A 13,228-nucleotide genomic window follows, 5' to 3' on the forward strand; every position below is an offset into this window, starting at 1 on the left:
CACCCATGTCCCTGACCCTTCCTGAGTCCTCTCTCTCCTGCTTATCCTTCCCTCTTCTATGTTTTCAGCCTTTCCCTCTCTACAAGGTTTTCTCTCTGCGTTTAAATATACTTAAGGATTCTGCACTAAAAAGTCCTTCCGTGACCCTGCATTCCCTTTTAGTTACTTCCTTCTCATTTCCAGAATTCTCAGCCACACTTTCTGAAAGAGTATTTACTCTTGAGGCCCCCTCACTGCTTGTCTATTCCTCAACCCACTGTGGCCGGGCTTCCACCCCCACTGTTCCGATGGAGCTGTCCTCAGGAGACATCCCATGACAGGTCCTCCCGTATTACAGAAACTCAGTGTCTAAAGCAGAATTCGTTGTCTGACCCCACCACCTACCCTTATCCCCAGTCTGCTGGTGTGCCTCCGTGTTCCCTGTCCTAGTAGGGGTGGTTCCACCAGTCCCCATGGCAGAAAATCGGGAGTCATTCTTGAGTACTTGCTTAAATATCTCCAGAAGCCCTCCCTGTCTCTCCACCTCCATGCCCTCATTATGTCTAGTCTGATTTTCAGCAGCAGCATAACTCACCTCTCTGCCTCCAGGCTCTGCTTCTCACACCCTGTCCTCCCTCCCCCAAGTCTGTCCTAAGAATGATGATGTCTTTTCCCTGCTCTCAACCTTCCACTGGCTTCTTGTCATCAACGCATCAGTGTAAGCCTCATGTGCTTTCTGCCTCCTCCTCCAGGCCCATCTCCCATCATATCCACCCCTCCTAAACTTGACCTTCCTGCAGCAGCTAAGTTCCTAGGGCACACAATATAGTCACGTGCCTCTCTGCTTTGCCTGTGCTGGGAACTCTACCTGAAATGATTTCCCTGTTTAGAGTGTCTGAATTCTCGAGCCTTCCAACTCAGTTCAGACGTCCTCCAGGAAGCCCCCTCCAGCCTGCTGGTCATTCCCTCCATACCTTATACCATCAGGTTCTGTCACTGTACAGTAAGTCCCCTACACACGAACCTTCAAGTTGCAAACTCTCAAAGATGTGAACGTGCGTTCACATGTCCAGTCACGTAAGTTAGTTCACGTATCTGGTGTACATGGTCACGTGCGTGCATCCTCTACAAGTGGTTGTGCTTTTGTGCTCTTTACAGTACTGTTTAGAGTACAGTCCTACAGTGTCTTTACTTCAAGCCCAGCATGTCCGGAAGCAAGCGTAAAAGCAGTGGTATATAGCCAGTCGTGGTAGTTGGGTATCTAGGCTAACTTTGTTGGACTTACAAACAAATTGGACTTATGAACGTGCTCTCAGGATGGAACTCGTTCGTACGTAGGGGACTTACTGCACTACTGAATGGTATTATGTTGCAAGTTGTTTTCTTTATGGCTCTTTCTCTCTGCTCTGTCCGAGTCTCTTGAGGCCCTAATGCCAGTGGCTGGCACCCGGGAGGCACTCTGCTGGTGTGTGCTGTATTGAGTCCGGTGTCCTCAGTCGAATTCATAATCTCTCCCTGCCGCCCCATTCCTGGCTAACGGCACTTCCTCCAACCATTCTCCTCCTCTTTAGCCTCTTTGTTCTCGTCCTAGATCATACCTGAACCACACAGGCGCTTCTGACTGGTTCCCCGCCCCTCTCTTTCTGCCCCCTTAAGCCATCCTCCACGCTGCAACCACAGTGGCGTTTCTAAAATGTGATTCTGATGCTCCAGCTTAATCCTGGGCTCCCTGTCTCCTGCCTTCCCTGACCCAGACTCTTCAGAGCATCATGTCATCATGCCCTTGTTTTCTCCCTTACCTGCCTCCCCCACCTCATCTCCTGTCCCCTGTTCCCCACTCTGCCCCGACACCTTGACCGTGCTGCGCTGCTTGCAGTTCCATGTGCACAGGGTCATGTGCTTGGTCAAGGCTTCCCTTCCCCACCCATCCTCACAACCCCAACTCCTGCTTCTGCATTCCCAGCGTCACTTGTATCGGACCTGGCCCAGCGAGCTTCCTGCCGTACTGCAATCGCTTGCCTTACCGGTCTGTCTCTGGCCTGCCCGTGAGCTCTAAGGGCAGTGCCCCCTCAGCCTGGGCCACGCAGCCCCTCCCTGGGCCCACACTTCAGAGGTCTCTGCTCCCGTGGAGTAAGGAGTCCAAGGAGCCACAGGGGATGCGGAGCTTGGCCAGAGCTGGCCCCTAGGCTGGGATATCCATAAGCGTGCCCTGCGGTGCAGAACAGGGCTGGGGGGAGAGATGATGGCATGGACTGAGGGTCGGGGCTGCCTCTCTGCACGTTCTAGTGTGGAGCTCCAAGGAGTCGGAGAATTCTGAACTTGAATCTGGCCTTCCAGGCTATTACAAAGGTACAATTTGTCAAGACAGAAACATAGAACATAATTCATTTAAAGATTTATTGATTTGATTTATAACTTTAAAAAATTTAAACTAGACGGTGTACTAGGCCTCCGTTTGTACTCTTGCTCCAGGCCTGCACACACCCTGGTCATTCATCATCCCACCTCCAGCAGTTAGCCCAGTGCCTGGGCACAGAGTGACCACCCAACAGATTCTGACAAAGGAATGGTCACATCTCTTTCTCACTTTAAAGTTTATGAAAACTGTAATTGAAAAAATATATCTTGGAAGGCATCTGGTTGATACAGAGATACTTTTTTTGGTAGGAAAGATAATTTAGCAATGTAGCAAAAGGAACGGAATAAATAGAAAGAAGTGCCTCACATTTTATATAGTGCTTTATAATTTTCAGAGTACTTTTGCATCAATAATCTACTCTTATCTCGGAAAATATTCCTGTAACGTGGGCATCCTTAGTCCAACATACCAGGTAAGCAAATTGCACTTCAGAGAGGTTAAGCCAAGGATGCAAGTTTTCGGGACAAGGAAGAGGCAGAGTCTACACAAGGACTTAGATCTTTGGCTCCAACTGTTTTTATTGAACAAGGAAAAGTATCATACATGTCCTATTCCCCAGAGCAGCGGAATGCATTTTAGAAAGTAATACTTATCTTTCTTTTTTCAGCGCTTTTCCACACAGTGGTCAAAACATGGGCCTCTCACCCTTTCTGGGAACCCTGAACACTGGGGGGTCGTTGCCAGATCTAACCAACCTCCACTACTCAGTGCCCCTGCCTGCCTCCCTGGACACCAGTGACCACCTCTTTGGTAGTATGAGTGTGGGGAACAGTGTGGGCAACCTTCCCGCTGCCATGACTCACCTGGGCATAAGAAGCTCTTCTGGTAAGTATTCCCCACTCCATAAGGACCTTGTCTGTGTCCCCTGGTGGCTTAACCATAGGTGGTACCTGGCCAGGTGGTACACTGGACAGAGGCTTCCAGGGGCCCTGCGCGGAACTGGTTGTCCAGCCCTGGGGTCTATTCCTTGGGTGGGAACAGAGTACACTGAACATTCACCTCTGCTGCCCCCACCCCGCTTACCTAGTCCTGCTCTCCCAGTGTGATTTACACAGTCTCCTTCCTGAGAAAAAGCCATTCTCATCTTGATGGCATCGTCCCTCTCAGTCTGAGTGTACCTTTTCTTTGCCGTTGGTACCATTTTCAGTAGGAGAGTTGCCCAGAGCTCCTTCTCATACAGAATCATCATCAAATACAAATAGTAGGAAGTCGAGTTTTCTCTAATCTTTGGAAAACAGAAGATTTGGTCTGAAATTATGACAAGTAACTTGTGAATGTGTTGTCTTCTAGGTCTGCAGAGTTCTCGAAGCAACCCCTCCATCCAGGCCACGCTCAATAAGACAGCGCTTTCCTCTTCCCTAAACAGCCGCCCACAGGCATCTGCTCCCAACGCCTCTGCGCTTCACTCTTCGCTCCGTCTCTTCTCCCTTAGCAACCCGTCTCTTTCCACCACAAACCTGAGTGGCCCCTCTCGGCGTAGGCAGCCTCCCGTCAGCCCTCTCACGCTTTCTCCTGGCCCCGAAGCGCATCAAAGTTTCAGCCGACAGCTCTCTTCAACCAGCCCACTGAAGCCGTATCCTGCCTCGCAGGTAAAAGCAAACGAACAGTGAAACAGACTGAAGCAGTTAGGAATTGGATTAGGTCCTCACACCGAGCGCTGTCTGTTGAGGTCTGAAATGCGGTCAGTTCTCACTTCTGTGCGAAATCAAATGATTCAGAACGCACTAATGATTTTCCAACAGCAGATTTGTTGTGTTGATTGCTCTTAAGCAAACGCTGAACAGTTTGCAGTACTCTGGTGAAGTTGGAGCTGGAGGGAAGGGTCGGGTGTAGAGGGCGCAATCCAGGCATGTCTGAAATAGCTAAGGGAAGCCAGGTTGGGATTTTAAATTTGGTATGGAAAATCAATAATTGACTCTATGAGCACTTTGAGCCACAGAGGAAAGCCACGGAAGACATTTAAATACCTTCCTGAAGCTTTGATATTGGATTAGACCTCTTCCCTAATTACAGCAACAGATTTCATCAACAATACTTCTATTGTTGATGAAATGCTAGGTACAATAGGATCATATCTCTGTAAAAGGACCCAAATAAATCTGTTTAGAAAGAGGCACATTTTGAAGTCACAAGCCTGTTACAGAAATTTAGGGTGGGAAGGTCATATTTTGACTTGTTGACTTTGTTTCTATTCTAAGTTCTTAGGGTGGCTCTTACTACCATCATGAATGAATATGTTTTTAACCTGTTGGTCACTCTCTAGATACATTATAACATCACTTACCACTTCACTATAAATGAGTAATGATTTAGCAAGAAAGAGTTGACAGAGAACAGCAGAAGGAGTTAGCAGGTCCAGTTATTAGTCACTCTTTACCAATTAGTAGCTACGGGATTTTTATTATATGAGTAATCCCTTTCGGGAGAGGGTAAGAGGGTATTTCATAATTGTTTTTTTAGTGCTTATTTTCATGTTATTGGATTGCCTTTAGTTCTATTTTGCACGATTATTTTATAGGATATAAAAATATTACTCCTTCTTTCTAGTTACATTTTAAGGAGAGATAAAAAGCATCCTTTTAAAGATATTTTTGTTTGCTTAATATTTTAAAATATTTTTTTTAAAATCAGTGTTATTCGTGCACATAATTTAAAAAGTCAAATACTTCTAAAGGACTTGTTGTGAAATTACAGTTGTCTTCCCCTCCCTCCCCGACTAGCCATATTTCTCACTGCCTGGAGATGGCTACTTTTGACCATTTTAGCTACTCTCTTTGGTATATCAGCATTATTTCATGCTTATTTTGTTCTAGATTTTTAGTGTTAGGTACTGTCTAATGACATCCTACCATGGAAGATTAGGGGTTAGTTCTCTTTCAACTCCCCCAATCCCCTCACTCCCCACTCCCCACACGTATTTCCTACTCACCCTCCTCATCTTCACAATGTGGTTTATTATAGTTTTGTTTAGAGCAATACTCAGTGTTTAGTGTTTTCATGGTTATAATAATGCAATCAGAGTTGAACCATAGTTTACTGTGAAATAACAAAATGAACATCTTTTTCTCCTGGGAGTTAATAAATGTCTTACTTTTTTCTCTGTATGTATTACTTATTCAATCCCAAACTCTCAGGGTTGGGTAGATCTCCTCTCAATACAGTTAAATATGAATCCTCTAGTAGCTTTACAAGAAAGAGTACATGTGACCTGGTGTGACTTCACCATGTCTTCATTCTGCCCACCATTTAACTAATAATTGGCTAAGCATAGAATTCAAATTTTAAATAATTTTCTCTTGAAATTTTGAAGGTATTAATCCATTGCCTTTTAGTTTCTAGAGCTGCTATTGAGAATTCCAATGACATTCTGATTCTTTTCTTTTTTTTTTTCCCATTCTGATTCTTAATACTTTGAATTAAATCTCCTTTTTTTTCCCCTCGAGAGGCTTGTGGGATCTTCTTTTTGTCCCTAGTGTTCTGAAACTTGAAGATAATGTGGCTTGATATGAGTCTGGCTCTTTGGTGAGTTTCTTCAATCTGGAAACTCATTGCCTTCATTTCTGGGAAATTTTCCTTAATTATTTCTTCAACGATTTCTTCTCTTCAGTTTTCTCTGTTTTCTCTTGAATGTATGAATGTTGGATGTCCTGTACTTTTCCTCTAACGTCTTATTTTTCTCTCCTCTTTTCTCTCTCTGTCTTTTTTCTCTTCTTTCTGAAAGAGTTTCTCACCATTATTTTCCATGCTTATGTTGAGGTTTTCATGTCTGCTCTCATACTTTTAAATTGCCAAGAATTTTTTTGTTCTTCTTCTCTGAATGTTCCTTTTTTATAGCGTCATACTTATTCCATGGACGCCATATCATCTTTGATCTCTTTGAGGTTTTTAGTGGTAATTTTTATTCCGGTTTCTTTTATTTTTATTTTTGGTAATACGAATTTTCCAAATTGCATAGAAGTAGAGAACATAATATAATGAATCCTCTATACCCATCATCTAGCCTCAACAATCATCAGCATTTTTATAATCTTGTTTTATCCGTATCCCTACTTCTTTTTATATGTATATATGTTTTGGCTGTGCCGCACGGCACGTGGAGTCTAAGTTCCCCAACCAGGGATCGAGCCCACGCCCCTTGCATTGGAAGTGTGGAGTCTTAACCACTGGACCACCAGGGAAGTCCTCCATATCCCTACTTTAAAAAAATGTATATGGAGGTACATATTACAAATAGTTTAATATGTATTTCTAACAGATAAGGATTTTTTAATAGCTCTAAATATTATAATGATAATGTTGTTTTTCATGACTCCTTCTTCCTACATAGACTTCTCCAAGTTTCTTTTCTCAGTTTGTCTGCTTGGGTCTCTGACTTTCATTCACATGCTTTCCTCATGGTCTGGTGATCCTTGGCACCCTGCTCGTGTTTATGAACAGGACAGACACACACAAAAACTGATTGGAAGCTCTGTGTAGGTGGGTGGGCTTGTTGAGTATGGTCTTCATGGTAGAGTGATCTAGCTCAGCCATTTCCTTAGGGAACCTCTGGTGTCATAAGTTGGATTTTCTCCCAGCCTGGTCAGATCCCCAAAGGATGCTATCCCGATCTTGCTCCTGGCATGTGCCTGGATCCCAGCACTCTGAGATCTGAGTTGGGAAAGAGAGGTGGAGGACTCAAGATGCGATAGTGGGCTTTCTCATAAGCCCTGTGTTTTCAGGAGTGCCTCGCCTTCTAGGGTCTGGTGCACCCCAGCCAGAGACCCTGAGCTGTACTCTCTCCAGAGCACAGCCCTCAGTCTCCCGCCGTGCAAGGGTCCTGGAACCTAACTGCTGCCCACGAGCTCCTCCAGGTTTAGCTCCATCTTCACCCGCTGCTGCCTGCTGCCCCGGTTCCAGACCCCTTTAGGGATTCTGTGATGTAAACCAGAGTGTCTCTTGATTTTCCCCACTGCCAGCTTAGCATTTGGCTTTCTCAGCTCTGCTCAGCCTGCTACTACTTGTCCATCTGCTTTTCATTTTCCAAATTTTGTTGCCATTTTCTTCTTTCTCATTATCTTTGTCCTCGTGTTGTTACTTATCCTTTCATGTTGTTTATGTTTTAGTGTTGTTTATTAATGTTTATGGTTGTTTAATGTTGTTTTAGGGGTTTTAGGAGAGTTTTGGGAGACAGCAGAGCTAAATGCTTTTTTCAGTCTTCCATTTTTAACCAGAACTTTTGGCTGTGAAAAAACAAACATGATTTTCACTGAGAAAACTGAGATGAAACTGGTTAACTTGGCTGGGTTTTGTTTTGTTTGTTTTTTAAGACAATAGAAATTGTCGTTGAATGGAAAATGTTTTGTGGGGAAGTGAGATTTGAGATATACTTTGAAGGATACAGAACTGGGCTTCTCAGAGCATAGTATAGACTATCAGGGTGAGGAAAATCTCAGGGTTTTTCCTCACTTTGACATTTCCTAATCATAAAGGACTTACTGCTAGAAACTCAGAAGCTAAGTAGTTGGTGGCTTTGTTTTTCAGATGGTGTCCTCAGATCGAAGCCCGCTCTCCTTCCTGCCCACAGAAGCTCAAGCCCAAGTGTCACCCCCGCCTCCTTACCCCACGCCCCAGGACCTCCCCCAGCCTCTGCTGCAGCAGCCCCACGCCCAGGAGCCCACTGCTCAGCAGCCCCAGGCAGCCCCATCGCTGCCCCAGTCAGACTTCCAGCTCCTCGCGGCCCAGGTGAGTCCCACCGGGAACACCAGGAGGAGGGAACGCTTAGGTCGCCCCAAGTTCCAAGCTAAATGGTCCCCTCCTTCTTTCCTGAAGGGCTCATCTTTGACCAACTTCTTCCCAGATGTGAGCTTTGACCAGCCGTCCATGAGGCCAGGCCCAGCCTTTCCTCAGCAGGTGAGTGGTCGCCAGTGCCTGCCTCTTCCTCGGAGCAGGAACTGCCACAGTCAGGCCTCTTCCGTGCGTGGAACCCACACCAAACAGACTTGGTACTGCACTTCTCTGACCTCAGGTGTGCTCAGCGGCTAGGAGAGCCTGGCACCGCCCCGAGCCCTAGAGGCTGGTGCTGGCTGCCTTAGTTAATTGTCAGGCCTCAGCAGAGGACCTGTTTGAACAAGTGGTAGAAGACTTGTGATGACACTCTAGCCATAGAATTGTAGAGTCATTGATGCTGGAAGGAACCGTAGCAATTCACAGATCTATCTATCATGTTGAGGAGACTCAGACCCAGGGAGGGGCTTTGCCTCGGCCTGAGTTGCTGTGCCCTGCACAGTGTGTGGCCTCCTGGGAGCTCATCCTGGCTGGGGCAGGGGTCAATCCTGAAGGTACTTTCATTCAGGCTTTTTCTTTTGCTTTTTAGTTTCTCCCTAACACAGACCATTTTTTAATATCCCTAGATTTTATAATATTCAATAATTATGGTTTGGGCTCCAGGATATATTATGGAGAGAAGGAAGAGCACTTTCCAGAACTTAATAATAATAACAGTAAAATAAATAAAGACAGATGTTTCCTGAATAGGCCATGGGGAAGCCTCGTGGTAAGAACCAATAGTCCCTGCCTCCCCAATTTCTAAAGAAGCCATTTGAGTCTAGGTGAGTCAATGTGTTTCTGAAAAAATGATGGAAACTCCTACTTTTGAAAGATTTTTTTAAATGGTTTAAAAATTAATTTCAGGAACGGCACCTAAAGTAGGCCCCAGAAACTGGGAACTTCATGGTGATCTGTACATATTGAAGTTTCTCTGGTACTCAAAGGTTATATAGTTAATAAATTTTCATTAACAAAAAAATAAAAATAAAACAAATAAAGTAGGCGCCAGTTCTAACCCATCCTCATAGAGGCTTTCTCACAAAGAGGGGCTTGCCTGTGGTTCCTCCCTCTGAGTGAGAGAAGGAGAAGGTTCTGCTTTCTCATTTTTCTAGAAACCAGAGAGGAAAAGAGCCCATCACTTCCTTGGTTACAGACAGGGCCTTTGAAGGGCTCCACAGGTGGTAGTTTCCAGAGGCCTTTGTGTGCTGAGCAGGGGAGGTGGCTGAGACCAGAGGGCCCGCAGAAACCATGGCCAGTGGTGTCTCCTGGGATGGGATAGAGGGCCAGGCAGTGTGCAAACAGGGACATGTGTGGCCCTCAGGGGCCCCTCCTCTACCGCAGCATCCCCCTGCCTGAGCAGAATGTTCTGTGTAGGCTGTCACAGCGGCCAGGCACTCTGGGATCCTAGAGAGAAGGGACTGTAAGAGAGCGTTCACGTCTGGTTTTGCTCCGGGAGCACACTGCACTGTTCTGTCCTTGGAAACAGAGACCGTCCCTTACAACGTGACCTTTGTTGCTTCCAGGTGCCCCTGGTGCAACAGTGTCCCCGAGAACCACAGGACTCCTTTCATTTGAGACCAAACCTGTATTCCAACTGCGGGAATTTCCCAAACACCATCCTGACAGGTGAGTGCTGCTTCTTTTATTTCACTGTGTTTCTACAGATACCACTGTAAGATAGTTTAGACAACATAACATTATATGAAGCAGAAAATGAAACTTTACCTTTCTGAGATGCAGGTGTCCAGCCCCAGAGACTGTGAGGCAGTAGGGAAGGGGCCTGGTGACCCAAGTCTTTTCCGAACTACGTAACTTCCTGTGATTGACAACTGTTCCAAGGGAGAAAACCTGCAAAACTGGGAGTTGTGGGACTGACTGAAAAGAACATAGATTCCAGAGCAAAACCGTAGGCCCAGGAGTGGTTGGGACACAGGTGATGACTGTCCTGGTTGGGAAGATGACAGGAACGGCATTTTGGGGGTTGTCATCAGTTGTGTCCTCTTAGTGACCTGGGCCCTCGCGCCTCCTAATCCGCATTGTTTTCCCCTCCCGCTGCCCTTTCCAGAAGACTCGAGCACCAGCCTGTTCAAAGACCTCGGCAGTGCTCTGGCAGGCATGCCCGAGGTCAACCTAAACGTGGACACTCCGTTTCCATTGGAAGAAGAGCTCCAGATCGAACCCCTGAGCCTGGACGGACTCAGCATGCTAAGTGATTCCAGCCTGGGCCTGCTCGACCCCTCTATTGAAGAGGCACTTCGAGCTGACCGACTGTGAACAGAAAGGAACGGGGCGGGAGGGCTTGTTTCTGAGACAGAACGGAATAGGACGGAGCCAGCTGCAGCCCTGGGCGTTAGTTATCACGGGCTCTGACACGGAAAGAACCAATTCCTTGGCTCCCAGCTCGCAGACAAGGTCCCATCTCAGACGCCGTGGCTCATTCTAGACCACAGAGCTGGGCGCCGCCCCTCAGGCCTGCGGCACAGGTCCTGTTGCTGCGGGCAGGCTGCTCTGGGGCTTCCGATGAATTGGTCGTCACCACAACCGTTACATCTTTTACTGGCCATCTAATGGGTCAATGTGTAAAAATATAGCGAGAGGCCTCAGTAGCCTTGTGTAGTGCTCAGAACCACTGATCTCAATCAACACTGAAGAAAGGACCCGGAGTGGGGGGCGGTTAGGGGCCACAGGCCTTCGGAAGTTCGCTCAGCATCCAGCAACGGTACCACAGCCCCACGATGCCTTCTCTGATCCAGCCATCGTGCCTCAGCGGCGGCAGGATGTTCCAGGGCAGAGCGGAGGGCCAGGGCTCTCTCAGAGGCCTCAATTCTAACATGAAGAAGGCTTTTTACCACAAGTCCAAGAACAGACTTGAGTTAAGCAAACTGAATTCTAATTTGTCCCCCCCCCCTCAGTTTGTAATCTCTTTTCTGCTGCTTCAGAACCCCTTTTCCTATGGACAAGAGGAAAAGGAAGACTATTTTATTCAGTCACTGAAAAAAAAAAAAAAAATCCCCTGGTGATAGATGAGCCTGAAGAGAACGGTGCTTCTTCTTAGAGGCTGGGGAAGAGAGAAAGGGGCTGCAGTTATCTCAGAGACACACGAAGTCCTCCAGACAAGTTCTGGACCGTACAGGCCTCCCTCTCTACAGACCAGCTGGAGGGGGTGGCTGGAGGTCTGGATTGGGCCCACCCAGCAGCTGCGCAGCAGCAAAGGGAAGCTGTTTCTCTGTGGAATGGGGGTGGTTCATATAACCCCACTAGACCGTAAGCTCCTTGAGGGCAGGGACTGTGCCTTAGTCATCATCGAACCCCTAGCACCTAACAAGTGCCTGGCGCTGGGCAGGTGCTGCAGAACCGTGCGTTGAATGCACACGTGAATGAGTGAATGAATGCACGAATGAATGAATCTGCTTTGCTGTGAGGCAGTCTAATCTTTCACTGTTTCTGTTCCTTACCAAATCTTCTCAGAGCTTCAGCTTTTCTAACACTTGTGCCTGTGGTTAAGTTAAGCACGCACTTTAATATGCTTTTAACACTAGGTGACCAAATCCACGGTTAGACTGCACGCCCTGTGCTCCTCCAGAGTATGCAGGTAGGTGGAAACTGTCTTCTGAGTGCATCCACAGTGGGTCAGCAAACTGAGGCCTCCCACCTGCCGGGACCTCGGGGGTCCTGGCCACCTCAAAAGATCTTCCCTCTCAGACCCAGGTTTTGCTCTTGATTGTGTTAGGAAGAGATTCATTCTCTGAGGTTGAAGAAATAGTCTATAGTAAAATGAAGGCCTAATTTATGAAACCATCATTAGTCATCAGTTTCTTAGCACAAAACAGTATTACTATATTTCCACCACCACCTGCCCCCTCTGACTTAGTCCAGGCCAGCCCTTGATCAGAAACCTGATGGGTGGGATTAGAAGCCGTCTGGGGAGGAGGGTGGGCAACAGGGCCAAATGCGGGCATGGGTAGACAGCACAGAGAGGACAGACACACTGAAGGAGGGATGAAGATGCCGGAGCCTTTGCCCAGACAGCCGGTGTCCTTCCAGGAGACAGCAGGGGTGTTGCTGAAGGGTCCAGACTGCTCCCACCCAACGAAGCAAGGCTGCACCTTGTGGGTCTGAATCTGACACGTGTGCCTGGTGGCCGGAGGGGTCTGTCACAGCGTCCTGGGCTGTTAACCTCTCTAGACCTTGTCTCATTTCCTTCTGTCTTCAGGGGGATCCCTTCCCTCCAGTCTTTCCAGTAACCTCGATCGTGCACTGCTCCATCTTCACTGTGGAGCCCAAGTCTTCCCACCTCACGTTCACCCTGAACCCCTGCTACTGAATTAGGAAGTCAAACCAGAGTCCTCCCTGCCTGAGCTCTGGCTCAGGGAGAGGCAGTTGGCCTCCCCTTCGAAGCCATATTTCCAGTTAAACTTCCCAATCTCAGAGGGCAGTGACTTTTTGTTAAAGTAAAAGGGCCTTTCATCGTACCCAGCACCCCAGTGTGCCGTAAGAAGCCAGATCCTGGCTGCCTTCCTTTGTCAGAGCCCCCCAGATCCGATCTGGCCTTTCAGACAGGGAGGAGTGCTGATGTTCTCAGAGGTTTTTTTTGAACAATGGAGGTTCCAGGATAATCTGCTCTTTACACAGTGCCTTACCCACGGGGATCACTAGTGTCAGGGTCCCAACTCTCTTTGCACAGCAGCCCAGTCTTACAGCTGGAGACCCTGAGACCTACAGGACGAAGTGTGCTCCCCCTGGGCATTCGCCAGGGACTCGTGGAAATGGAGGCTCCTGGGAAAAGTGACTTGTTTGGGGTAGTATAATGATGACAGTGAGGTTTAGCACTGAATTCAATTTGTCCTGAGGTCCATCCATCCCATCTTTTCCTGTGAAAAGGTTTTGGGCATTATATAACCCACGTTGCTTACATGGTGTCAAGGACACCCATGGACAAGAGTCGCCCTGACCTTCTCACTGCTGCCTTCGCAACAAACCAGGCGTGGTCCTCGGCACCTGAAGTGGCTGCAGACTTCAGAGTAA

The 13,228-nt window shown here is 47.4% G+C and overlaps 1 protein-coding gene across 3 annotated transcripts in view; it reads left to right on the plus strand.

Annotated features, from left to right (window-relative positions):
* CRTC3 (CREB regulated transcription coactivator 3) overlaps nucleotides 1-13,228 on the plus strand; it is a 103,345-nt gene that overhangs the window by 85,887 nt on the left and 4,230 nt on the right. Inside the window, exons 10-15 of one of the 3 annotated variants that reach the window (XM_060005377.1) lie at nucleotides 3,006-3,223; nucleotides 3,689-3,987; nucleotides 7,919-8,119; nucleotides 8,207-8,287; nucleotides 9,727-9,829; nucleotides 10,269-11,795. In XM_060005377.1, the coding sequence (XP_059861360.1) occupies nucleotides 3,006-3,223; nucleotides 3,689-3,987; nucleotides 7,919-8,119; nucleotides 8,207-8,287; nucleotides 9,727-9,829; nucleotides 10,269-10,477 (1,111 nt within the window). In that variant the 3' untranslated portion in view covers nucleotides 10,478-11,795. The remainder of the gene's footprint in view (nucleotides 1-3,005; nucleotides 3,224-3,688; nucleotides 3,988-7,918; nucleotides 8,120-8,206; nucleotides 8,288-9,726; nucleotides 9,830-10,268; nucleotides 11,796-13,228) is intronic. The other 2 variants (XM_060005378.1, XM_069540467.1) reach the window with 2 other exon arrangements.

Source organism: Delphinus delphis, chromosome 2, assembly GCF_949987515.2.
Source record: "Delphinus delphis chromosome 2, mDelDel1.2, whole genome shotgun sequence".
Taxonomy (NCBI): Eukaryota; Metazoa; Chordata; class Mammalia; order Artiodactyla; family Delphinidae; genus Delphinus; species Delphinus delphis.